The 27891-nt window shown below is 34.6% G+C and overlaps 2 protein-coding genes across 12 annotated transcripts; one reads left to right on the top strand and one right to left on the bottom strand.

Moving 5' to 3' along the window:
- The first annotated feature begins 3026 nt into the window (after positions 1-3026).
- On the top strand, positions 3027-5791 carry LOC101255922 (rop guanine nucleotide exchange factor 3). Of its 3 annotated transcripts, none has more exons than XM_069287755.1 (8): positions 3027-3259; positions 3567-3916; positions 4005-4121; positions 4205-4359; positions 4455-4529; positions 4613-4921; positions 5022-5363; positions 5447-5791. In XM_069287755.1, exons 2-8 carry the CDS (start codon positions 3604-3606, stop codon positions 5567-5569), a joined length of 1434 nt encoding a protein of 477 aa, XP_069143856.1. In that variant the 5' UTR covers positions 3027-3259; positions 3567-3603; the 3' UTR covers positions 5570-5791. The 3 variants fall into 3 exon arrangements, with proteins under 3 accessions (XP_069143856.1, XP_069143859.1, XP_004229911.1); XM_069287758.1 differs by lacking the exon at positions 3027-3259 and adding an exon at positions 3394-3455; XM_004229863.5 differs by lacking the exon at positions 3027-3259 and having other exon boundaries at positions 3523-3916.
- Positions 5792-6138: 347 nt separating this feature from the next.
- On the bottom strand, positions 6139-24776 carry LOC101246089 (mediator of RNA polymerase II transcription subunit 12). 9 transcript variants are annotated; one of them, XM_010328065.4, is made up of 14 exons: positions 24320-24776; positions 21559-21671; positions 21092-21276; positions 20249-20308; positions 20050-20155; positions 18972-19040; positions 18148-18201; positions 17820-17927; positions 15521-15670; positions 15086-15433; positions 12541-14942; positions 9268-11853; positions 8531-8858; positions 6139-7004 (listed from the first exon to the last, which is right to left on the bottom strand). In XM_010328065.4, exons 3-14 carry the CDS (start codon positions 21208-21210, stop codon positions 6546-6548), a joined length of 6789 nt encoding a protein of 2262 aa, XP_010326367.2. In that variant the 5' UTR covers positions 21211-21276; positions 21559-21671; positions 24320-24776; the 3' UTR covers positions 6139-6545. The 9 variants fall into 9 exon arrangements, with proteins under 9 accessions (XP_010326367.2, XP_010326364.2, XP_004229878.2 ...); XM_010328062.4 differs by having other exon boundaries at positions 21092-21294; positions 21550-21671; XM_004229830.5 differs by having other exon boundaries at positions 21092-21294; positions 24320-24767.
- Positions 24777-27891: the final 3115 nt, after the last annotated feature.

Raw genomic sequence — 27891 nt, forward strand, 5'->3', positions numbered from 1 at the left:
ATGAATCCTCTGAAACAATAACGGCAAGGCTAACATTGTTATGGTGGTCAAACATGTATCAAGCTTCTGAAATCTCCATTTTTTATATTAATTTTAAAAAATAAAATTAACCAAACCTTATGAAAATAAAAAGGAAAATGAAATAATTAAGACAATTTTGAAATGTATTATATATAATATAATAATTAAGACGATTTTGCATGGGACCCTTACCGTCACTTGTTATTTAAAAAAAATATATTTTATGTAGTTGTTGTAAAGCAAAAATAGATTGAAATATCATCTAGTACAAGTGTACTTGAATTTTGGTTTAGAGTACTTTTTTCCTAATAGATTAATTACATTGGCTATCGAATTAATTTCTCAAAAAATCATGTTTATATTTATTCAATAATTGTACTAAACTTTTCTTTGTTGATAAAAGCCACTTCACTTATAAATAATCTCTTACAACATGGCCGATAATTCGAAACAAAGAAAGAGAAAATAAAAAAATATATTAATTAAAATTAAATTTAATCGAACTTTAATAAATAAATAAAAAATCCTTTTCTTTGTTTATTGTTTCATGTTTTTGCACATATTAAGAGCCATTTGACTGAATTTCAATATTTTATTAGCAAATAGTCAGAGACTAGAGATGTTTTCATATTTTTCAATCTTCTCATAGAAAAAAATTAAAAATACTTCCTTAAAAACATAAATTTCTTAAAAATAAAAGAATGATTTTTTCAAGGAAAATAAGTGTACATCATGGGTGTGTTTGGTATGAAGGAAAATGTTTCCATGGAAAATGTTTTCCTGGAAAACAAGTAGATTTTGGACTTATTTTCTCATGTTTGGTTGGTGAGTAAAAAATATTTTTTTGAAATGATTTTTAGTGTTTGATTTATGAATGAAAAATATTTTTGAGAAATATTTTTTATTTTTACTAGAATACAAAATAATTTATGAAATTGAAAATATTTTTTAAAAATAATTTTTTTTTGGGTGGTGGTGATAAGGGGTGGGGGGTAGTGGTGGTGGGGGGGGGGCACAGAGGGAGGAGGTAAGAATGAAAAAATGAAAATTTGAAGTTGATAGTATTTTTAAAAAATAAAATTAATTTTTTGGGGTTGGTAGGGGTGGGTAGGGGGCTGGCCGGGAGGTGAGGGGGGAGGTAGGAGCTTAAAAATAAAAATTTGGAGTTGAAAATAGTTTTAAAAAGTAAAATTAATTTTTTGGGAGGGGGTGGTGTTAAGGGCGGGGGGAGGGGGTAGAGGGGGAGGGTGGTCAGAGATCGGTGAAAAAATAAAATTTTGAAATTGAAAATATTTTTTTAAAATTTATGTTTTTCCAAAAAAAAAATGTAATTTAAAATTGGAGGAGGGTTTTGGAAAATGTTTTCCTTAATTTTTGAAGGGAAGTCATTTTCCTTAATTTTGAGGAAAATGAGTTGATTTGGAAAACATTTTCCAAAACTTTTGCCCCAACCAAACATGAGAAAATTGGAAAACATTTTCCAGAAAATGTTTTCCTTCATACCAAACACACTCCATATATTTACCCTAATAGTATAGCCTTCATTGATCCTTATTTTTCATGATATTTATTTAAATTATATATAAATATTTTTAAGATAATATTTTTCTTCGAAACCGAACGCACAATTACGTGGCATATGAGAAAATAAGAGTTGCAAGCACGTCTTCCACTAACTTATAACTTTCTTCGATAGAGAATGATTCATCCCCTTCTACTCCTATCATTTTTATATTATTTTTATTCAAGTCCTCCATAATATAATTAATATATTATATTATATGCTTTATTAAGTTATAATATCCACATGCCTCATTGCTTAAACTCCCGACAATAGTAACTACCTTATTATTTATTATTTTAAAAAAAATAAAAATGGTTATTCATACTTTCTTATTTTCTTTTTTTCAATTGTCATAATTATTAATTTATTTGAGTTTTTCTTTTCTATCCTTTTGAATGAAATTTGCTTATAATCTAACCTTTCATCGAATAAAATCACTATTTTAATATAATATTAGTGACAAATAATTTAGTTATCGCTGAATACGTCGTAATAATTCTTTTGATTAATATTGTCAAGATTTCATAAATGTAAAATTTATATTCTCAACAAATAATAAATTGACAAAATAATTCAAAATGAAAAAAAATCGCGATAGATATTTAATTTTATAGTACCTTTAATTGAATCTTAATATATATAAGAACAAAATGATCACGAATAATTCATGTAGTAATAATCCAATAATATTACATCTAATTAACTAAATATTAATCAATTAAATGCCGGTGCACCTCAAATTTTAAAGCTAATCCAAACTTTGAAAATTTTATTTTAAAAAAAAAACAAATAACAATATTACATCTAATTAACTAAATATCAAATAACTAAATGCCAGTATATCTCTAATTTTAAATTTAATCCAAGCTTTGTAAAATTCATCGAAAACCAAATAGCATTATTACATCTAATTAACTAAATAACAAACAACTAAAATGCCAGTATATCTCTAATATTAAATCTAATCCAAACTTTATAAAATTTATTAAGAACCAATTTAACAATATTGAATCTAATTAACTAACTTATAATTAACTAAATGCCAGCTTATCTCTAATTTTAAAGTTAATCCAAACTTTGTAAAATTTATCAATAACCGCCCCACTTATTAAAATTCCTTCAATTCAATTCAAGTAGGAAAATAAAAAACTTTTTTTTTCTTTTGGTGAATAAGAATTTGATTATTAAATTGTAATAACTGAAGTAAAGACAAATTCTTTATTTTTTTTTTATTTTTATTCCACCAAATCTTATTTTAAAATTTTAATTGACCTTATAGCAATATACACCCTTTGAGTTCAAGGAAGCATCTCATGGACCAGCTCATTCGTGTGTACAACATTAATATATTTATTTATCATGCAATTAAAAATTATATAATCATATTATAAAATTTTATCAAAAAAAAAATATATAAACCATATAATGCATGCCTCATTGTACATTTTCAAGAAAAGTCCACAACTTCATCAGCCATTTTCATCAAAAGGGTGTTCAAGATTTGATTTTTCTTGAGAAAAAATAAAATCAAGATTTGATTTTTATTTTTTAATTTTGATGAAATAAATCAAGATTTGGTATTTTTGAAGAAAAGGGGTTGGAAAAAAAAGAAGAAAATTTAAGGAGGGAACAGTTTCAAACTTTCAAAAAAAAAAATCTGTGACTATTATAAAGGTAACATAAAAAAAAAAAAAGGAACAGTTTACCGTTTGGCTTTAAATGTTTAAAAATTCTGTTTTTTTTTTTTAAATCTTCATATTGAAGATTGCTTTTTTATTTACAAATTTTGCTGCATATTCAGAGAGTTTGTATAAAAAGTTATAGTTAACAATGACACATGCTGTTTTTCTTTTGCTTTTGTCTCTAAAGAGTATTACTTTTTGCTTTTTGTGATAGAAGATTCTGTGGTTTTATAAAAGTTCTTGTTTTGAAATCAGTCATCAATTTTCTTAAACTTACAGATATTTTTATGCCAATGCAGATTTGATCGCGGAGTTTACTGATTGAGAGGGTCATTAATGGATAACATTTCAAGTACTGATGAAAGTTATGATGTGGGATATGGATATCAGCCATCACCTTCTTCTATAGATGATCAATCGCCAACTGAAACAACAGGCCTTTCGACGTTGAGTGGCAATTCTTTTGCTTATTGCAGAACAAACTCAGAGACTTCAGCTTTTTCTGAGCATACAGATGAGAATAGTTGGTCTGAGGCAGGTTCTCCTTTGAGCTCGCGGAGTTTGAAGTCTCCTACACGTGCAGTGCTTTCGAGACTAGGAATGAGGCAGCACAAGACAATTGCAGATGACCCTGACACTGTAGATTTAGGTAAACTTTTTGCAAAATGACAGTAAAATGGATTGCAAGTTTAAGTTTTATATGAATTTGCTAACTTTTTGTGTTGGAAAATCGATAGAGCTTGAATTGATGAAGGAGAGATTTTCGAAGCTGTTATTGGGAGAAGACATGTCAGGAGGAGGCAAAGGGGTAGCAACAGCAGTGACAATTTCAAACTCAATCACAAATCTTTATGGTAAAAGCTGCTTAAATTTTGTGTCAAGTGAAATTTTGTTGTGTTTCTTGTTTTACTGATTGGTGTTTTTTTGGTTTCTTCAGCATCTGTGTTTGGTCAACACCAAAGATTGGAGCCTTTACATCCTGACAAGAAAATAATGTGGAAGAGAGAAATGAATTGTCTCTTATCTGTGTGTGATTACATTGTAGAATTTGTTAGTACATCACAGATGCTACAAGATGGAACCACTATTGAGGTGAAAAAAGAAAAAAAAATTAGCAGAAAGAATTACTCTCATTTCAGTTTTTGTTTATCTAAGAGTGTTAATTAACACAATGTCAATACTTTCAGGCGTTGACAAGCAGACCGCGGTCAGATATTCACATCAACCTTCCTGCATTGAGAAAACTCGATACCATGCTACTCGTAAGACCAAAAGTCTATTATCTCCTCAAACCAAAATTTAAACATTCAAATGCTGGGTGAAGCTAAAATTGATATCTTTACAGGAAATCTTGGACAGTTTTGAGGCCACTGAGTTCTGGTATGCTGAGAAAGGAAGCATCTCAAACAACTCAACACGTGCTGGATCGTTCAGGAAGATTGTTCAGGTTCAGCCTCAGCCTCAACGGAAGGAAGAGAAGTGGTGGTTACCAGTTGTTTGTGTTCCTTCTGATGGCATCACTGAGAAGGAAAGGAAGAACTTGAGACACAAACGCGATTGTGCCAACCAAATTCACAAAGCAGCAATGGCCATCAATAGCAGTATCCTTGCTGAAATGGAAATCCCAGAATCATACATGACATCACTCCCTAAGGTACCTTTTCATGACTTGTACCCTAAGTTAACATACTCAAATTTATAATACACAAACATGGAAAAATTGCAGTACTAATGAGAAGGTAATTTTGCTACAGAGTGGAAAGGCAAGTGTTGGGGACTCTATGTATCGCCACATGTATTCAGCAGAGAAATTTTCCCCTGAACAGCTCCTTGACAGTCTAAACATAAGCTCTGAACATGAAGCTTTAGAGCTTGCTGACAAAGTAGAAGCTTCAATGTACACATGGAGACGTAAATCATGCTTGCCTCAAGCAAAATCATCATGGATCATGGTAAAAGATCTAGTCTCTGATGATCGAACTGATAAGAATAATGTTTTAGCAGAACGAGCAGAAAGTTTGTTGTATTGTTTGAAGCAAAGGTATCCTGAACTCTCACAAACAACATTGGACACAAGCAAGATTCATTTCAATAGGGTAAAGTTTGAGTCCATGGCTTACACTTGTTTTATCATTCTTGAATAGATAATTGAACAATGCAATAGTACTGATTCTTGCAGGATGTTGGCAAGGCTATCTTGGAGAGCTATTCTAGAGTACTAGAGAGTTTGGCGTTCAACGTTGTTGCTTGGATCGAAGATGTACTTTTTGTAGATAAGACAATGAAAAACCAAGAAGAATAGGAAGCAAAACCTTTTTTTGATTACTGAATAGGATAGAAACCAAGTTGATAACTCCAACACTGAAGGATCAATTTCACTATGTGAAAGAAACCAAATTGATTGTGTAATTTCAGAGTAGTACTTAAGTCTTGTTTTTAACTTGATGATTTTGTATATTTATAACTCAAAATCCAATTCTGTAGTTTTCTTTGTTAGATCCTTCAATGATGACATTTTGGGTCAGTACAGTTCCACCTGCATTTGCCGCTTATACATATTTTGGTGATTTTTACGGGCTCGGTTGGTTTAAAGTTTTTGAAAAATATTTCTTTAAGAATATATTATTAGTCGTGCACTAGACTGACTAATGGTTAAAGTGCAAAATCAGAAATCTCAGACCCAAGCAAAAACGACACTTCAGACTGCATACAAAAACATTATATCAACTTACACAAGCACTTGAGACTGAATATGTTCAATAGTCTACTGTAATGGTGAAAAGCAAATGCATCTAAACCTTCTTTTCTTATTTTTCTTTTTTGGGGTGGGAACAACTAATGAAAGCATGCATACAGATAGTTCACAAGAAATGAGGATACAAAATGACTTTGCATATCATGAAACAGCTACATCTCGTTCCTTTTGAATATTCTAATCAGCTCAACATAAGGAAAACAATTGTTCCACTATGTACAACAACCACCAACCAATATTTGGGCAATCTAGCAAGGGGCTTAACGAACAAGTTAGTAGTCGAGCTGGGTTCTAGAGCAGTTGGATGGGCAGGCTAGAGAAAAGCTGCTTCACGTTTTATCAGCAACTCAATGCCCCAGAAAAGAATGGGCCTCCTAGCAGCTTCATATGCCGCCAAAGGCAAACAGAGCAGCGCTCTGACATGGTGATTCCAAACACCAAACAAGTGCATACGGTTAGTTAATGAAAGACCTGTCTCAGCTCTGCTCCTCACCCAATTCAAAAAGAAATTGTGCAACTCATATCAGCTGTCATCATCTACTGCACCTATATATGTGAGATCTGTCCTTCTCACTCTTACAGTTCCTTTAAGCCAATTGGATGCCTTCAGATTGGCATGATCACCCCCACCAACCAAGGGAGAGTTACTGGATGAGTGGCTTGACCCGGCCCCGTCCTCTAAAAGAATCCATGGATCCACCTCATGATCATTCTCTTGCTGTGATGACACGTGCTTGGCCTTCCCAGCCACACTCGTGGCAGTTCGTAGTAATGAACCTGGATTCCTCTGAGTTTGGTTTGACCCATTAGAAGAGTGCAATACAGACACTGGGTTGCTGGGTAGCAGAGAACTGAGAGCGGCTGGTAATACGGACGGGGGCTGACAAGATATTGACAACCGAGCAGAAGGGAAAAGTATTGGCATGGCACATTGGATGCGCCATCTGACTGTTTCAGGCAGCTGCATCCGATCTAAATCATTCTGCACCAATCAAGAAAACAATGAAACACCGTCATGTAATTTATCAACAAATATACATCACAGCCAGCCAAAGAATGGACAACTTGTAAAATAAATACATTCTAAAACTCCATTCAAAAAGATCCAGGAAAGGTTTAGTTAGGAATTCATCAAACTTAAAGGATCATTTATTAAGTCAATATAAGCAAAAAAAACAACAGAAAACAGGAAAACCCAGCCAAGAATCTACTGAAAGGGAACATGGGATACTGGGATACAAGCTATAAGGGAGGTGATTTGCGTAAGAAGAAAAGTTACTAGATGTACTTGCATCATGAAGACATCTTAACTATTCTAATGCTTCCAATTGATAGAACTGTCTAATATGGGTTTCAGGAAGACAGGGTAATGACAAGAGGTTCATCAATAAAATTTCACAAATAATGATCTCTCAGAAACAAGTCTGGTCTCTGTGTTTTCAGTTACTCTTTATATAGCTTGCTTTCATGTAACTGAAAACACAGAGACCATTCTTTCATATAGCTTGCTTTCATGTAACTGACAACACATGAAAGCAAGCTATCTAAGTCATTCTTTTGTATAGCTTGCTTTCATGTCATCTGAATACTAAAATCACTAATAATCTGGAGAACAATTCATTCTAGGGAAACAAACTCCAAGTCTGGACTAAAATCTGCTTCAAGATACCACCATATCAAGGGGAACAGAATGGCAGATGCGAAGTGAAACTATGAACAGACGACTCGATCCTTGACCTCTTATTATAGGCAATAGCGAAGGCTCGACTTATCAATATCTAAATATCATAAGAGAAAAAAAAGCAAGTCAAGCAGTATGCCTGGTTCACCAGGTTCTACCACTGCAGGGCCTTCAAGAACTAGAACCCCATAAAAATGAATTTTGTTCTCGTGACATTTGCAACTTCTAAATTACAAGCACATCATAGAAAAACACAACACAAAGAGACACATCCATGAAGAGAGGATTGTATTACGGTAGCGCACATGAACAAAAGAAGCGAAAATGTGTACACTCAGCTCACAGGACTCTTATCACACCTAGAAGTGAGTCAACTTCACCTAAATAACTTTCTTCCAAAAACAACTCATCTCTTACCCAGTCTTTGCTTTTATTCTTTGAACAGAAAACTTTTATCGAAATTATGTGACCTACACTGCGACTTTAGAATCCTATTCCATTGCTAAGCAATCTTAAAGATATTTGCATGATTAAATATTTTCTCGCCATTACCTATCTATATATATTCTATTTTAAGTATACGCTGGTGGTGGCTGCATCCAAGGTCCTTCGCAAAGCATGCCAAAGAGTAACCTCATAGATCAAGGACCACTGATTTACACATGAAGACAATATATCATTCACATGCTTTTACACCACAACATGAAGTTGGACCTGGAATTTGTCGTTTCCCATTTAAAATACTTCATCATGAGGTTACTAACTCAAGATACAGATGTACTAATTAATTCTACCAGACTGCATATTAAAGGACACAAAAAGCATACCTGGAGACTCTCGGCTCCCTCACGTTCAAACGCAGAGTAATCCTTGCTAGATTCACTGGGTGCCTTAGAGTTTGATTTCCACTTGAGCCAGCGTGGTTGGTGGCTACTCAGCAAACCATGCAATAACAGTAATAAACGATCAAAGAGACTTTCTAAGGACACAACCACAGAAGCAGTAGCAGAAGCCTCCACAAGTGAATCTACTTCTCTCTTCGAATTACAAGCTTGATTAAAGGAGTAGCTAGCATCTTCATGCACAACCCTACTTCCAAGGATACGTAATATAACTGAGGCAAGCACATGTCTCATATTACGCCCTGATGGCTCCCTGACACAGTCAAATATCACGATTAGCATTATATATAGACAAACCTCCTGCTACTTTAGAAGATATAACTTGCATACCATAATGGGTATATTCCCTAAAATCAGCCATTAATGGCAAGCAATAATTGTGTTGCATATTTAACTCACCACAATAACTCTCTTATCAATACAGTATTAGCTGCAACCCTAACATAGAAACTTAATTTAATCGCATAAAACTACGACCACATCAGCAAATCACTATATTGATTTCTCAGGTCGTTGCATATACAAGAACTATATAGTATGGACTTCCATGAAGACAACCAGAGGACAATCTGACACAGAGGACAATCTGACACAGCTATATTTACAGATATTAGTGGTAGGTTGAAGCAATGGCGAGAACTCAGTCCACGGCTTATTCTTACCTATCTGCATATATTATAGAGAATAGTCTCAGGATGAACTGCAAGCGCAATGACAATGATGCTCGCAATGCTCCAGGTGAAGGTGGTACTGTTTCTGCTGGACCGGTGGCTCGTCTGGCTAACCCAGGACTGCTACCTCTCGTTCCCTTGCGGCTGCTTTTAGTTGTTGGACTTTCAATTCCAGAAGCAACTGTTCCGGCAGGCTTGCTTGCTTCACGAGTAACTGCATTGATCTGTTGCTCAATGAGGTTCATCTGTTTGATCATATCACTAGCAAATGTGCTTCGTGAATCATCTGAAGCTTGATCCAGACAAGGGAGAATTAGATCAACCAGGGCTCTCTCAGTGACATGGAGCTTTTCAACATCAACAGTACGACCAGACCCCTTCACAGGCCGCTTCAAGGTAGTACCTTCATCCACCACTTCTCCTTCTTCTATGGAGGAAACTTCAGATTTTAACTTTTCTCTCTTGCTTGTTGTGGGATCAGAGTTGGTAGTACACCACCCCCACGGCTTCCAATATTGAGCTCTAGTTGAAAGACCTCTACTTACAGCAATATTATGCAGCCGTTGACGAACAGATTTCCTGCCTAAAAGAACATCATTGCCTCCTAAAAACCATTTAGCCTGTAATAGCATAGAATCCTCGAGTGACCTCCCCAAAAGATGTACAACTTCAGAAAAAAGCGGAGCAGCATCAGGTCTGACGAGCAACCTGGTAAGGATCATTTCAATAATGTTGCTCTCGTTCTCTGAGACAGATGCTTTATCAGTGTTCGGCGAAAGGGATCTTAAAGCTTCAACTAAAGAGAGATCATGGGCCTCCAGCTTCTCCATTACAGCTTGCTCGTTCAAGAGGAGCCTAAGCTCAACCCATTGCCAATGAAACTTAGCAGGCTGCAAGGTATCTAAAATGTATACTAGCTTATCAAGAAGCTTCGTCTCATTTTCAGCAGAATGGAACTTTGACTCTCCTTGCAATGCCAACTGATTTCCGTCATTCAGTTTAGCAATTGTCTGTGGTATTCTACAATCAATAAGGGCATTCAGGAAAAGCCGTGCACGGAGTGGCACAAAGGAAGAAGTCTTCGAGCGCAAGTCAACACCACTTGCTTCTAACAGGGAAGCAAAATCAGAATCAACAGTATCGGCAGCTATGAGGTCATAAAGGCTATGTGTATCTCTCAAACATACTTCGCGAAAGGGCAAGTGTTTTATAACATCAGCAAAAGCCAACATTAAAGAGTGATGCAAGTGCTGAACCTCATCACGTGTCCCAGAACTTGCATTGAGAATCAATGGCCTCCATAGCACAAATGCAAACATTGAATATGCAGGAGGGAAGACCAAGTTTAAAGGTAGAATCCGCTGCATTCTAAATAGGGGGAGAATAGAAGCTTCACCCAGAAGGTCTACTATAAATCCATCTGAAACTGTTCTACAGTTCCCCACAAGCACCCTAAACCAGTGGACGGAAACTTCAGCTAAACTATCTGCTTTTAGTATACCAACTGAACGTGCATTCCCATTTGAATTGGACCTCATACTCCTCACAAAATGGACAACGTCTAACCCATCCTTCAATCTGAAGAGGGAGACCATCCTCTCCAGGCTAGAAACTCCCTGAAGAATTGCCCCAATAACAAGTGCAGACACAGCTGCAGATATTTTTGCAGCCCGCCCAATGACTACCCTACTTGAATTGTTGAGAATATCACTGGACAGATTACTATCGTTCGATTCCGGAGACAACTGAAACTGAGACCGAGGAGCTTTTCCAGGAGCAAAAAGTTGTGCAAGGGCAGAGGATGTTTCTGTAGCAAGAGCAACTTCAAAGACGCGGCTTTGACGCTCTCCAAGAGCTTCCTTAAGTATACAAAGACATGTCACATGAATGCGTAAGATGCAACGTGCAAACTGCAACGAAGCAGAAGTGGAGGAACTCGGGTGATTATTACTGGCAGTCAGCTCAGGAATCTTCGCTATCACTTGCCCAACATTGATAACAATCGCAGATATGGCAGAGGAAACCAATGTCGGGTCTCCTTCCTGAGCAGCACCACCTGTTTGCCTCATGCAATCCATTAATCCCATTACAATCTGCTGACCGATCTGATATACATCTTCCCATTTTTGGAATCCAGGCAGTTTTCCTGAGTTGGGCCCAAAAAGCTTTCTGTCTTTGCCATAGAAATAATTGACAGCTTCATCAACCTTTTTTTGCACAATGTCCCTCATGCTCAAACCAACCCTAGATACCCGAACACCGGTTATCTTCTGCCGGAAGTAATCATCTGGATCCTGCACTCCCACTGGGACACCAAGTGGAAATCCGAACTCTCCATCCACCAGTCTTCCAGATTCAACTTCAGAAGCAAGTCTCTTGTCAAAGGTTGACTTGACATTCTTTTCCCATTCAGCAACACTCCCAACACTACCATACTTCTTCAAGAGGTACCGGACATAGATTACAGCTGGTGAACCTGAAACTCTTCCATTTGACGTCAGAATAGTTTGAGCACGATGCATTACCACTGACAATGTTTCAGGAATAAGGTCTGCAGCAACAATGATGCCTTCATACCTGAACCAAAGACATAGCAGGAGGTAAGGATAGAGATGGTCCAACGGTTCAACCCTACATCCCAAGAGAGTAGTTTGGCACTTGACTATGCAGAAGACACCACATAATAATTCAAAACCAGATAGCAATAGAGTATCAAAAAATCTAGTAACAGTTCCAAGAAATGGCCCAATAATTTCAAGCCAATAACGTAAGAATGCAGTCTAACCATTATTAAACAGAAAAAAAACACAGAATAGTTCAACCAGAAAACAGAAAGAAGCAAATATTCTGTGATAATTACCTAAATCTGACTCCATTCAGAAGTAGCTACTCAAGCAGACTAAAAAGGTTATTTACTTATTTAAGTACAGAAGTTCCGGCTTATATGTAACAAATTTTATCTGCACAAACTGGACTCCACCATCCAAATTGATCTATCAATACTAAAGGAACTTTCAAAAGAATTTGGAAGCATTATACACATGAAAATAAGAGAAGTAATTTATTGCGGACATCTTTTTCTTATTGACCCTTCACATCGAGAAAATCCACCTCTTACCCAAGATGCAGCCCGAGCTACAATACACATGTTAATAACCAATCAACTATAACTGACAATGCCAAAACATTCAAAACCTGATTACAAAAAATCTACAGAGAAATAGCTAATGTCACTATCCTAAATGACAAAAATAGAGAGCTCACCTCCGCATAGATGATAGCAGATATGCTTCGCCTACTTCACAGATATTGTTTTCTGTGTTCTTAGGAATCGTTAGAATGTTTCTACTACCATGAACTGTAGCGCTGCAGCTGCCAAGAACCTTAGGTAACAACCACAAAAGGAACCTGGCTGCCAAAACTAATTCATCACAAGCATCAATCAGATATAACACCACTGATAATTCATCTTCACCAATCTTCCAGCGTACACAACCCCGTTCATCAGCAGCAGAGAATGGTCGACCATATTGGCCAACCTTAGTAACAGTCTTCTCGGACTCTTCCACTAGCTCCTTCACAATACCTATCAACCACAGAGTCATGGTCCTTTTATCTACAAAACGTAGCCGCTTCAAAATTTTCCCAATAGAAACAACATCTCCATTAGGCATTCTGATACCATCTCCTGACTTGGGAACACTGCCTTCAATGCCAGGCCTGTGATGTGGGCAGCTAACCTTACTATCACAAACATGGCTTGTGGATGCTCCCTGACTACCTTCAATCCTGGCTGCAGCCAAGTGCGCAAGACTCTGAGTTTTACGGACAATTTTTTGCCGACCCCTTGAAGCTGTCTTGGCTGGTTTAGGAGGTGGCTCTGCTCTAAAAGACTCGATGGACTTTTGGCCTTTTCGCATCCACCAAGTCTCTTCATCATCTGATGGATTTTGCTGATAAATCTGACTGTAAGAGCTTTTCTCTTCGCTTAATTTTTGTTTTTTTGCCCTTCTGCATTCTTCACACCCAGGTGTTCCTTCACTGTTATCCATCCCGTTGCTACCATAAACAACAGCCTTCCTCAAACTTACCTGAGAATCCTCAACTCCAGTATCTGTTGACGAAGAGCTTGGAAATTGCAGCAATGCTGTAATTGACCTTTTCAACTCTTCAAGCTCAACATCTCTGCCAACGTTTTTGGAAGACATAAAGGGCCCAGACTCAGAAGAGCTCAACTGATCAATGGAGGGAGCAGATAGATTCTCACCAGAGTTAGGACGAGGCTTATGCTTATGGTGAGAACTGCCACAACCGCTGTTGTAGCTATCAATCATCCCATGAAGGACTAGCTTACGTTCATTGCAGTAGACATTCACTACCTCTGAAAGGACAGGGGTATCAGCAATTCGAGCTTCTTCTAAAGCATCATGAACATAAGGACCAGGTAGGTGCTTCAAGATTTTACAGTGTCTCTTTTGTTTCACAGGATCGGAAAGAGGCTCATCCCCATCCATTATTCCACTAACAATCAGCTGCCTCACATATGCTTGTGGGTAAAAAATTCCAGCTCGGATAAGTTCGATAATCAGTAGTTGAACACGCTTGAAACCTTCTGTATTTTGCACTTCATGCTGATCTATCCAGCACACAATGGTATCATGCAAAGGGCTTGGGCTATCAAACATACCTAGGAAATCATTACATTTTTCACGGGCACGCCTTGAATTAGAGAGAGATTCAGAAGCACCACTAGCAAGAGTCCTACCAGCATAGTTAGTCAGCTGGCCAGGATCTTTTCGAAGATGGTTATTCTTAACAATTTTGGGGTCCCTAGGCCTTGATGAAATTCCTGTCTCTCTCATCTTCAGTTTCAAAAGCCTTACAGCAACATATATAGCAGAAAAATCCTTCCTCCCAGTGAACTTCATTCCACGTGGTGGTGCAAAACGGAAATCCCTGAAATCACAAGTTGCCCACTCACAGATGTAGAAAACGGAACAAATAGATGACAAAGTAACACCCCGGATATACTTAAGCGAGGAACGCAAACATGAACTGACTTCTGCAAACCAACAATCATCAATAGAACTCTCATGAACATTCTCAAAAAGAAATTTATATGCCTCTCTCAAATCCCCATGCGCAAGGGCTTTATCCAACGCATGTAAAGCTTTGACAACACTTTGCCCAGGATGGCCAGGTCTAGCAGCTGTTGCAAGATGCTGTGCTCGCTTCTGAATTGAAGATACAGCACGACTGATGGAATAAGAATCAGACCGAATCTCCGGCCCTTTATCTCTAAGAAAATAAGCAACTTCAAAAGGGCCATTTTTAACCTTTCTAGTATCCTCAGTTACCTTTGAGTAGAGACTCCCATCAGTCACCACATTGGTCATCACACATGGTGGCATAGGAAAACAATCCAAAGCGACAAAAGTATCAGGCACAGCCAGCATCAGATATCGAAGCATCTCTACAAGAGCAGCCATAGTATAAGCCCTACGGGAGTTGTCAACAAGGTCTGATCCACCAGGAGAAGGTTCTTGGATGAAACGCAAAGCTATTCCCACCAGAGTGCGAACACAAGACTGAGATAATACAACAGTGTCTATGAAACCATAAACTACAGGTAATAACAACTGCAGAACCCCAAGTAATTCTTTTTCCTGAAAAGCACAAGATAGAAGACATCACAATCTCAGCAAAATAAACAATAATAAATAAATAAATAAATAATAATGATAATAAAAATTGGCCAACCATTGAAAATTTTCATTGAAATTAAAACAAATGTTTAAGCAGACAATACCTGCAGTTGGTTGAGCACCCAATCAATAACGAGTGATGGGATAAGCAACCCTTCTCTGTGATGCCATTGTAAAATGCGCACAACATACCACCATTTAAAATGCAGCGAAGGCTCTTCACAATCGACGCTCCCCAAGGTTGGATCACTCTTGAGCGGAATTGATCCTGCATACACCATTTGTTGCGACCGATCTCTGATTTGTAAAGCAGAATGGACACTGTTTCTTGAAATAAATTCATCCAACAAATATTGCAAGTAATCAATAACATCTTTTGTCCATTGCTCAGAGCGGGAAATATGTGTTTTGTCTGGCACGCCAGATGATATACTGGAAGAGCCAGGGCGAACCTGCAAGAATAAAGTACAATTTGATCCTTCTAATAATACAAGTATTCAAATTATTTAAAACCAGTTTCAGCCAAACAAAAGCATTACCTGATTGAGATAAGTTACTTTGACAAACCATGTTGCTCTTAGTAATGGCACGTTATTTCTTACAAGGACTTCAAAAAGTGACTTTCTCCTATAACCGTGGGGAACATGATCAGCCAATGACTTTAGCCTTTTATGTTGTTGGGACAAACCCTGGAAATACGTGCAAATTTTCATAGTCAATTCTAGTTAAATTTATCAAAAATTTGTTTGTTTAAATAGCGCATCAAATATTACATCATAAGAAATTAACAAGAAACTTCAAATAAAACAACTGAAGGAGAGGTAATGACTGAGCTTCCACATCAACAATATACACACTTTCCTACAAACTAAACCTTAAAGAAGGGCTGCACAAGTCACTGTCGATGAAGTGAATATCTTAAGTGTAATAACAGCAATAGAATGCCTAAACTAAGAGCCCAATCCAAGTCAATGAAGTCGGCAGATTTCCTAGTAACTTTGGTTGGTGCATTCACCTAGGATTCGAGCAAATTAAGAGAAAGAAAACACAAGTGATGCAATATTAACTTGACTGGTAATGAATGAACTGGTACTCAATCTCTCACATACTTTTTTCTTGCTTGGCCAAGGATGTAAGGTAAGGATTGTTGCATCCACATTGGCTAAACTCCAAGGACGGGAAGAAAGTAATCTAAGTCGTCACATCAAAAATATTGCATTCAATACACAAAGAAAATGATTTTAAAAAATGACAAAATGGAGACTTGGATTCAAGTATTTTCATCTGGGTCCTTTTCAAGTCTTCAGGAAAAGGAAACTTAATCGAGTAGAGGAGGAACACCAACTGCACAGGATTAGATGTTAAGTATATAGCTTGTGACGATCTACTCTAGCAAGAAAAGGTCTAGAAATCGTTCAGAATTCTAAGCCCAGAAACTCTAATCCTACGGAACAGGAAGTAGAAGGAAAGAAAAATAAGGAAATAAGATGGACCAGAGAACCAAATTCATTCATATATGTACTCCACCCAACTAAGAACTAGCTTAAATCAGAACAAAAGCAACCATGATTCTAGTCCTTTCTTCTCTCTATACTCCGACGAATAAAGGGGGCTGCACCACAATTCCCCAAGATATAAACCTTCATGAATCAGAACTAAACTTTAAATTGATCCCGTCCATACTCTTATGTTTTCACTTCAGAGAATCTCAACTCTTAGAGAACCCCTAGTTTGTCTTAAAAGGATAAATTGTTTCATATGGGAACGAGACGACTCAAATAAAGCTGAATGGTCACATATATTCATATTTCAGACTTCAACTGGCTTGGGATTGAGGTGTGATTGATAAAAAAATGATACTGGTAACTTTCTGTATTTCTATATATGATTAAGATCAATCAGTGCATTGGTTGTACTTGCAACATATTTACATCAAGAAACTCTTAAAAAACTGGAGCTATTCTAGTATTCTAAGAGTCTAATACATCTAGAATTTCAACAGTTCGTACCGAGTGAGACTGTCTACACCAAAAACTAAAGAGCAAAATGATAGATAAATTATTCCAAGTGAAGATGCTGTAACTCAGAGGGAAGAATGCAGTACTCTCCAATGAAATCAACACACAGAGGAGAACAAATGTGACAAGTATGATAAGATAGTTACTTGTCCCCCTCCCTTTCTGATTACATAATCTGAAACATTCACAGGTTTGGCTTGATACTACCTGAATTAATAAAGATGCTTCAGTAAATCAGCTTTACAACCATGACAGAGCATGAATAGTATAGGAAAAATCCACCTTTAGTAACAAGTCATCTGTTATGTTAGTGATACGCATCCATTTTCTACCCCTAGAACAACTTGGACACTGAAGATTCATTCAACCAACCCAAAATTGATTGTGATTGAGGCATATATATTTTTTATCCTTGTTCGACAAATCATCCAGTGCAGATTAGTTAAATAATTCAAATCCTTCTGTTTATAAAGTTCAGATGAACTTAGTAATCCAAACCAAATGGGCCTAGCTCTTTGCCAACCATCAACCACGACACTTGATAGTAAGTCAGTGCCTACGTCAAGAGCTTGAACTCACCTCCTATTGTTCATATATGACAGGATCACCATAAGCACACAAATGGAGAGGAAATGTTTACTGTTTTGCTAATCATAGTGAAAAACCTCATCACATACACTAAATACATTTCTGTATCATGCTCAACACGCACTGTTTTTTTCTTTTCCGATTCAATCATTAGCAAGCAATAAGAACATTCAGATGTCATATTTCATTACAAAATCATTCCCATGGATTCCTGATAAGATGGAAGGCTAACCTCAATCCACTTCTTCCTGAACTCTTCTCCGGATGATCTTTGATCGGGAAAGATACCAGGTTTTGTCAACTGTAAGCCCTCAAGAGGAACTCCATAAACCTGACCTGCCTGCAATAAGAACAAATTCATGTGATCACCAGGTTAGCTTCATGCTTTTTGAAAAATGCATGTATTAGACTACATTGAAAGGACAAATGTTAATTCATCGTAATCAAGAGAATTCAAGTAAAAGCCCTGATCCATAGTAAAGATTCCCTTATATATTCATTGATGGCTGGTGGTATAAGCTACAAGGCAAAATAAATACCATCAAGAAAAAGCATATTACCTTTCGCTTCTGAGCTCGAGATTCATTGATGGCCCTGTGACATTTTCTAATTGCCTGCAGAGAGACACAGAGACAGCTAGTCAGTAATTTTAAAATGGCAAACCAATGAACAACAACAACATACCCAGTGTAATCCAACAAGTAGGGTCTAGAGAGGGTAGAGTGCATGCAGACCTTACCCTTACCTAATGGAGGTAGGGAAGCTGTTTCCAAAAGATCATTGGCTCAAGTAACAAATATCAAAGCAAATTCAAAAGGAGTAACATAAGTAATGAAGACGTCACAAATCATACGAGAAGCATTCTAAAGCCTACAGAGAAAAAGAACAGTAACCACAACAACACAAAACGATAACCAAAGCAAAATACACATGTAGTAGCAGTCAAGGGACCAAAAATACGAGAATAGTGCTAATACTATTGGTAATTGGTATGCAAGGAGAAACCGGTCTCTCTGGACAACACTACAACAATCAGTTACCTACCATCCTAATCTACGCCCTCCATAACTTCCTACCTAAGGTCATATTCTCAATAAGTTGGAGATCCGCCAGGTCTTGTCTTGTCTAATCATCTCTTCCAATGCTTCTTAGACCTACCTCTACCTCATCTTTTCATCACAACCAACCTTTCACACTTCTTCACCGGAAAAAAACAGAATGGCATATACACACTTTTCAAATTCCTAGACTATAGTGGCAAGTTTATTGTTGTGTTTCGGAATTAGGGGAAACAAAGCAAAATAAGGCATATATACACTAAACAGACACTAAATTGTACATAAAAGGTAATGCACAGTCCAAATATATATTCTCAAAAGTTTACCTCCTTGCACTTGAAGATAACAGGCTTCGTAAAAGCTGGAAGCTGAGTTAATGATATCTCCTTGACTTCCTGGCAACATGACAATCAAAAAATCAATTACATAATTAGTTTGCCAACCAACCATTCTGCAAGAGCCAAGGAAGAAGAAGATTTATAAGGCCACAAAATAAGAGGAAGAGGAGAAATAAAGAAACAGAAGAATGCTTTTTTTTATAAAGATAAAGAAACAGAAAAATGCAGGAAAAGAAAAGAACAAAGAGAAAATAAAGGAGAAAACAGAAGATTATGCTGGTGAGGAAAAAAAAGTGTGGGTTTCTAGTTGATAGAAAAATAGAAGAATGAAAAAGATCCTGGATTTATAATCACCAACTCCGCACAATAGATGCTTATAGTTCTTCTATTCCACAAGAAAAAAAAAAGATAACGTTTCTAGTATATATTTAAGAGCATTCTTTTATTGATGAAGCTATTAAAGGGCATCCGTAACAGTAATTCTGAATCCTTTCTATGCAGACTTGGATAGGAGCCAGGAACTAAAGCACCACACCAAAACTATACTCCACGGAACAGTTAGGTCTGCAGATAGATTGTCCAAACGGGGAACTAGATCAAGCATTAATCAGTCAACATAAAGTCATAATGCTTGATCGCAAATAGGCAAGGAACTCTTTTTCATCATGGTTATCTGGTTAAACAGTGGATTCATTTGAACAGTACCACACAAATTTAGAGTGAATAATACCACAAATTTCATGTTCCCTAGTGCATAAGGCTACGCCCTCATTGTAGTCCCACTGTTACAAATTCACTAGACAGTGCAACCTTCATGTATTCTTTTAATAGCGGACCATGAATAACCTAAGTGTTAACTAATTGAATTCTCCAAAATGCAGATATGTATTTATTTGGAGAACAGGAAGAAGAAAAAGAGGATAACTTGTAAATTGCCATGGTGAAGCACCTTAATGTTGTTTTAATAATAGAGCAGTTAGCTTAAACAAAGATTTGCAGTCAGAAACAAACAGAAAAAGTAATATTCAAGCAAGTACAAAAAAAATGAACAGCTCAGAAGGAATACCTCAAGACCTTCAACAGTCTCCCGGTAACCGGATTGGACATATTCTTTGTTCAATGTCTCCTCAGGACAATTAGGAGTCTGAGGAAGAAAATCAGGTGGTCCAAGTCTGAAAAGGAACTCAATAATTAGCAAAATGATAAAACGATACCATCTAAACCAAAAAGTACACAGTTTTCACAATTTATATTCGCCAAGTTACCTGGAATTCAGATGTTCCTTGTCACACTTCAATTTAAACGGGGTCAGTTGTAATGGTCGTCTGCAAGAACAAAACAAGCAATCTTAGTCTATCCTTTTTATAAGTAATAATTTTATTAAAAGTGTGGGAATGGAACTCTTGTTTATAAGAAGTATACCAAAAATTAAAAAGCCTACAAAAAAGATACGGTCCTAATCATCTATACATAAAGGAACCTCATGGGTACCGCCAAAAAGAAATAACGGACAAGAGGTTATTCTTCATTTGTGCAAAATTCCATCTCATCGAAAATTAAGGAAGAAAAGGGGAACTACAGATGCATAAAATCCATAAAACCTAAAATTTGAAAGAAAACTCAGGTCTCACATAAGATTGAGACTTTCTTCTTTACTTCCTCAAAAGACATATTATTTTCATATTTGCACTGTCTTGTGCAGTTGTGCTTGTACCAGTACACGGGAAAGATGAACAACACATATTTTAACTGCGCTTCATGATTTTGAATTCCCCACTAAATGTTCCCTTTTACCATTAAGTTCATCTATAGTTAATGACCAACTTATGAATTCACAGACTTTAAAGAAGTGACTGAATTCAGGATCATGTATTATTTGACTTCACCTGCAGTTCATCCTGCCTTAATCAATTCATAAACAAATATAAGGTGAAACTCATACTGATCAGTATGTCAGATGCTGACACAATCAAATTTTTTTCCAAGTAAGGCTGACATGTCCAGATTGTTGAAACTGACATAGTATTAGTGAAATAAGCTTCTGGAATGCTATTAAAAGCATGACTATACCATTACTGCTGAAGTTTCAACACTAAATGGGATATTACCTGGAGAAATTAGGCGGAAGGGAGGCTGAATCCACCCGAGATGAATCCCTGGCTGAAGGCCCCCCAATAGTGCTGTTATTAACTGCACTAGTGCAGCTGCCACCATGATACCTTTGCATCTCTGCAAACTATCACCTGCATGCTGCCTCCAGCATCGGACAGCAGTAGAATGAATTCAAGTCGAACTGCAGGAACTGTTACAACTGTAATTACAAAATTATGTAACAAATAAATAGTAATAGTAATAACAATAATGACTGGAACTAGATTTCAAATAAGGCAATATTCATTGTAGAAATGCACAATTGTGTAAAAACATATAATTATAGGTATGTGTGTTTGTGTCTGCAAAATATATGTTATCTATTTGATAACGATGTGTATGTGTGTAAGTACACATATACAAGTATGCCTATATTGGAGTCTCTGTGTGTGTCTTTATGAATTTATATATATACCAGTATTACATTATTAGAAGTCTCCTATCAAGCATCAACACCTTGAACAGCCTGATCCCAATCCTTCTATACAATTGATCTGATCTTCAAAAAATTGTCTTTGAAGGGCGGTGTTTGTCTTGCTGCAGATCATGTATAAAAATAACAAATCAAAAGCAAAAGAGAATTCAATTCCTATTCCAATGAAAATTTGAAATTTAAACGTACTCTGCAGTTGCTACCTATAAAGGTATATTAGCAGAAGTAACAGACATTTACTTCTATTTATATAAATCTTAAACCTTACAAAGGTACTTGGGCAGAAGATGCTTGATTTTCAATTCCTAGATTTACCATAACTATGCACATACATTGCACATAGAAATCCAAGATATTTACTAACATAGAAATCCCACAACTAATGTAAACTGAGTGAATCTTACGTTTCCACCATTTCTCAACAATCCAAAGATAGTAACTAATCCAACTACACCACATTGCACATTTTGCAGTCAAAAGATACAGAATGGCCTGATTAGCCATCATTGATAGTCCGGAAAAGTAAAAGAAGGAACTAGATCTACCAGTAGTCGAAGTCAAGGGTTTTGAGTGAAGAAAAACACCTACGGGTTCTAAATCACTAATGATCCTCTTACCAAACAGGTCGAAACATTTCTGGCAATGCCAACCAATAGTGAATAAATAACAGAACACCCAAAATAATTACCCACTATTAAAGTAATCTCAATTAAGCAATCAATTAGGCCTCAATCCCAAAATAGTCGAAATTGACTATATGAATCCTTTATATCGCCATCAAGGATTTTGAGTATAGCAAAACAAAAAACTACAGATCCTAGATCACCAATGAGATCCTCTTCCCAAACTGGTAAGACATTTCTCACAATGTCAAACGATAGTGAACAAGTTACAGAACGTCCAAACTAATTACCCAATATTCCAGTAGTCTCATTAATCAATCAACTAGGCCTCAATCCAAAACAAGTCATGATCGATTATATGAACAAGTTACAGAACGTCCAAACTAATTTACCCACTATTCCAGTAATCTCATTAATCAATCAACTAGGCCTCAATCCAAAACTAGTCATGATTGATTATATGATTCATTTATAACGACTTTTGAGTAAAGCTTAAAAAACTACACATTCTAGGACCCATTTGCCCAAGAGAATTATGCACTTTTTTATGGAAAAAATTTCACTTTATTTGAAAAGCAGTGTTTGGTCATAAAAATCTAAATACAACTTGAAGTTGTAATTGGAATTAAAAAAACACCCAAAACCTTGTTTTCATTTTCACTATATTTTCCTTTTTCAAATTTAACCAAAAATTTGTATTTTTCATAAAAATGACCCGCTTATTTATTATACCAAATAAGTATAATTTGCAAAACCTATAACCAAACACAACTCCAACTTAGAAAATTCCAAATGAAGTGAACAAATATTTGTAATAATATGTAGTAGCTCAGATATGGGATATTCAGTTTCCTCAATAAGTTTCTAAGGCATACTTATCCTTGCCAATGAGCAACTTCTATAGAGGTGACACTGAACAATTGATATTTAACTAAATTTTATCAAGGTCTTTGTTCAAATACGTATTACTCATATCTACAATTATTAGTCTTGGACTGAACATGTATATATTTGTTTTTTCTGCCATTGCTTTACAGTAAAGCTCACGATTTTTTTGCACTTAAAGCCCCAATGGACCTTAGAGCTCTTTTGCGTTTTTTGCTTTTGATAACACAGTATCTATTGTGAGATGATACTTTTTTAGAGCAGTTTGATTGTATATTTCATATAAATTAGTCAAGTAGGGTGATTTTTCTAAATCTAAGAAATTGGGGGTCTAAATTATATTTTTAAAAAGCACATTCAAATTCTTCGCAAAGGATATGACCAGACACAACTCCAGCTCCAACTTAAAAATTCCAAATAAAGTGAATAATATTTGGCTTTCATGACAAAAGACCTACTAAATCACAAACAAGATTCTCTTCCCAAACTAGTCAAACATTTCTTGCAATGCCAAACGCTAGTGAATAAATAACAGAACGTCCAACATAGTTACCCACTATTACAGTAATCTCAATTAATCAGTCAACTAGACCTCAATCCCAAACCAGTAGCGATTGATTATATGAATCCGTTATATCGACGTCAAGGGTTTGAGTAAAGCAAAAAATCCTACAGATTCTAAAGCATAACGAGATCCTCTTCCCAAACTGGTACATTTCTCTCAATGCCAAATGATAGTCATAAATAACAGAACATTACAGTAATCTCAACTAATCAATCAACTATGCGTCAATCCAAAGTAATCGCGATTGACTATATGAATCCTTTATATCTATGCCACGCTTTATTTGAGCCCATTTCATTCCAACTCTAAATAATACTCCACATCTTTAAAGGCAACTTAATAAAAGGTTCTCTAAATAGCACACACACATACAAGTCATACAAATGACCTCAGGTACTACAGTAATCAGAAGCCCAACAAAAATCATTACTCTTAACCCTAAAAGAGCAAATAAGTGAAATAACTATTTCAGGGGAGGAAATCAATGCCCACCCCTCCAAGTAACTTCAGTAGCATTAGTTAAACAGATGAGCAACTACTAAAATGCACAAATTTCCATAATTTCAAAAGATTAAACTCAAATAACCACACCCAGAATGTAACAAACAAAGCCCAACATAACAGACCCCAAAAAATTTGAAAATTCTAAGCAGTTGTTTGATTAAGCAAAATAGATCACCTGAATAAATCAAGAAACGCCAGAAACCGCGGAATCTACCACAGCCAATCACTTCTGATTCTCAAGATTACTGAAGTTTGAAAAAAAAGAGGGGTTTTTGAAACTGAAAGTGAAAGCTAGGGTTTTGGTCCCCCAACTCAAAAAAAAAAAAAAAAAAGAGGGATAACAAAATTCAACGATTGCGAAGCAAAAGATTCAGATTTCAAGTCTAAAGATAGAAGCTTTGTAAGATTTATAGATTGAATAAGAATTTTATCGAACGAATCGTATATAGATGTAGCAGTATTTCTTTTTTGGTGTATGTATAGGTTTGATGTATAGATATAGAGAGAGAAAGATAGGAACAGATTGAGTTAAAAAATGTTGTAGTGAGAGAAAGAAAGAGAGAGAAGGGTCTCGGATTTGAGGAAAGCGTGGGGATGAGAAGGGGGGTTTTGACTCTTAAGATGATGATGGTGTGTTCTATAATTGGTAATTTTAAGAATTATACTTACTTAACTTGTGTAAAAAAAATATATATATATATAATATTACTCACTGACTATAACAATTATTTATTTAAATTTTTTACCCAAAAAAAACAATTATTTAAAAATATTGAAGATTTGTTTTGACCAAATTTGTATTGACCAAATAGGAATTTCTTTTTTTCTTAGGATAAGAACAACCTACAACATAATATAATTTTATTATATTGTTAATGAAAAAAATTTATAATTTGAAAGTTTTTATTTTGTGGTTCCTATGTGAAATTAGACTGATATATATTATGTTGTTTATATTCTAAAATTGTATTAATATTGTTTGTGCATGTTTTATAAATAAAGTAAACGTAAACATAATTATAAACGTGAATAATTAAAAAATGTAACATAACACAAATAAGTTAGTTAAGAACTTAAGATATGAAAAAAATATTATCGTAGAAAAACAATTCTAACGAACTTTTTTGGGATAATGCATGAGTGTAATTTGAATAATGTGCGATATATTTAAATTGATATTTTAATAGTGTAAAAGATCATAATATGAGAGTTTTTAATATACGACAAATGAGTGTGTTTAGTAACAAAGTAAATATAGATATAACTAAAAACTCATAAATGATGAAAAGACAAAGTATAACACATAATTTAGTTACGAACTTAAGATATGAAAAATATTATCGTATAAAATTTTCACAAGATTTTTTTTTTCTGAAGAATACATAATTGTAATTTGAATAAACTACGTTACAATTTAATTTTAATATTTCAATAGCGTAAAAGGATCATAATATTAGAGTTTTTGAAATACAATAAATGTGTATGTTTTACTAACAAAGCAAGTACAGCTATCTAATCTTCATACTCTAATAATGTAAAAATATCGTAATATGAAAGTTTATAATATGTGATTTATTTATTTTTTTATGAACAAATAGTTTTATTACTAAATAAGCAGTATATACAACTTTAGTTGGTTCTATATATTAAAGTATGCTGGAATTTTTTGTGATTCCTATCTTGTCATGTAGTGTATACACATACAGACACTATACTATACACACTTGTATGCTCAGATGCATTTAAAAAATAAAAAATCTAAAAAACATCTATTTGAAAATAGTGTTCTTGAGTATTTTCTTTTAAGTTAAATTATCCCAACTCTAGCATATTTGGGATGATATTTGAAAATAGTGTTCTTTGAGTATTTTCTTTTAAGTAATTATTGGAGTATTTTATGGATAACATAAGTAGATCGCAGATATAAATTTATTTGTTTTTATTCTTTCTTTACTTTAAAAGGAGGGCATGAACTATCCGTAATCAATAATGAGTAGGAATTTGTTTCCTTACGTATTATAACCTAGTAAAAACGTTATTTGAAAAGTGAAACTTCACTAACAATCATTTGCGCATACTAATAAATAAAATAAGTGTAACTATATCTAGAAACGCAAGAAATAATGAAAATATATAGCACAATATAACTAAGTTAGTTAAAAAAAACTAAGATATGAAAAATATTATTGTTGTAGCGAATTTAACAATTAAATGTTTTGAGTTTGATATAGGTTGGAATTTCTAATATACGATCACTACAACAAAATAGTTTTTAGCTGCAATTAATTCTTAATTGCCGCTAAATATGTATTTTTAGCGGCAGTTGACACTCTTTGTATATGTCCCTAAAGCTTTTAGCGATATTAATTCTAATAACACTTAACTAATGCCGATAAAAACTTTAACACTTTTTATTAATATTAATATTTAATATCGCTACAAGTTATTTTTATTATAGTGGATGTTTGCATGAACTTAACTAACAAAGCAGTCATAACTATTATTTGACACAAAAATTATGAAAAGATACAACACAAACTATTGAAATATTTTTTTTAAAATAAAATATAAAAATAATTGTCGTATCAGATTTTTTTTTTTTTTTTTAGGTGTGATGGATTATTCTATCTTTAATTTTTATGCCCTAATAACACATAATGTCACAATTAGAGAGTTTCTAATATGTGATATATATGCGTCTCAAGAAAACTAAAATTAGTTAAAAACTTAAGAAATATAAATATTACCACATCACAATAATTAACAATTGATTATTATTTTTTAGGTCACATATGCTTGTTCTTGAAGTAAAGTACTAGCTACAATTAATGGAGTAAGAATTTTAACTAATAAGTATCAAAATATAAAAAAATCAAATCGTATACAAGTCTGTCAATATATAATTTATATGTATAAAAAATATATTTTTATTTAGTAATGCAATATAATTTTCGAACAAAGGCATGTCAATCGTCACCTCTCAGTTATATGTGGCTCTACCACTGACTAAAATATGGTGTGATTTTTATATCTTAATATCATAAAATAATCATAATACGAAAGTTTTTAATATACAAATTATGTGTGTATTTTACAAACATAGTAATTGCAATTGTAAATAGAAACACATAATTATCCGAAAAGACACAACACTAGAGTACTAATTAATTAAAAAATTAAGATATAAAATTTATCTTATCAAATTTTAATAATTGAAATTTTTGAGGTGTCATACAGTTATTTTTTTAAATAAAGTATGATATATCTAATTTTAAATTCACCCTAATAACGCAGAGAGGTTATAGTACGAGAGTTTCTAATATGTGATGTGTATGTGTGTTTCACTAATAAAACAAGTGTAAATAAAATTAGAAACACGTTAATAATGAAAAGATATAACAGGAGATAATTGAATGATTTAAAAATTTAAGATACGTAAAAATATAATCATATCAAAATTTAACAATTCATTTTTTTAGGTATCTAGGATTTTCCCAAGGAAAAATATAATACGATATATTGATATTTTATAACGTAGAAGCATTATAATATGCGAGTTTCTAATATGCAACAAACATTTTATTAAAAATGTAAACAACAAATATAATTAAAAATACATGAAAAATGAAAAGGTATATCATTAGATAATTAAGAGGGTGTTTTAATTGAATTATAAGTTAGTCAAATCTAATTTTAAGTCAGTTTGACTTTTAAAAGTGTTTAACAAATATAATAAACAATAAATAT

The sequence above is a fragment of the Solanum lycopersicum genome, chromosome 1 (assembly GCF_036512215.1).
Source record: "Solanum lycopersicum chromosome 1, SLM_r2.1".
Taxonomy (NCBI): Eukaryota; Viridiplantae; Streptophyta; class Magnoliopsida; order Solanales; family Solanaceae; genus Solanum; species Solanum lycopersicum.

Excerpts from the sequence above, each read along its gene's own strand:
- LOC101255922 (XM_069287755.1), top strand. The coding sequence starts at position 3,604 with ATGGATAACATTTCAAGTACTGATGAAAGTTATGATGTGGGATATGGA. Across the intron at positions 4,360-4,454 it reads AAGATGGAACCACTATTGAG|GCGTTGACAAGCAGACCGCG; the intron begins GTGAAAAAAGAA and ends CAATACTTTCAG. Across the intron at positions 5,364-5,446 it reads GCAAGATTCATTTCAATAGG|GATGTTGGCAAGGCTATCTT; the intron begins GTAAAGTTTGAG and ends TGATTCTTGCAG.
- LOC101246089 (XM_010328065.4), bottom strand. The coding sequence starts at position 21,210 with ATGCAAAGGTATCATGGTGGCAGCTGCACTAGTGCAGTTAATAACAGC. Across the intron at positions 19,041-20,049 it reads AGACTGTTGAAGGTCTTGAG|GAAGTCAAGGAGATATCATT; the intron begins GTATTCCTTCTG and ends TCATGTTGCCAG. Across the intron at positions 15,434-15,520 it reads AAGTAACTTATCTCAATCAG|GTTCGCCCTGGCTCTTCCAG; the intron begins GTAATGCTTTTG and ends TTATTCTTGCAG.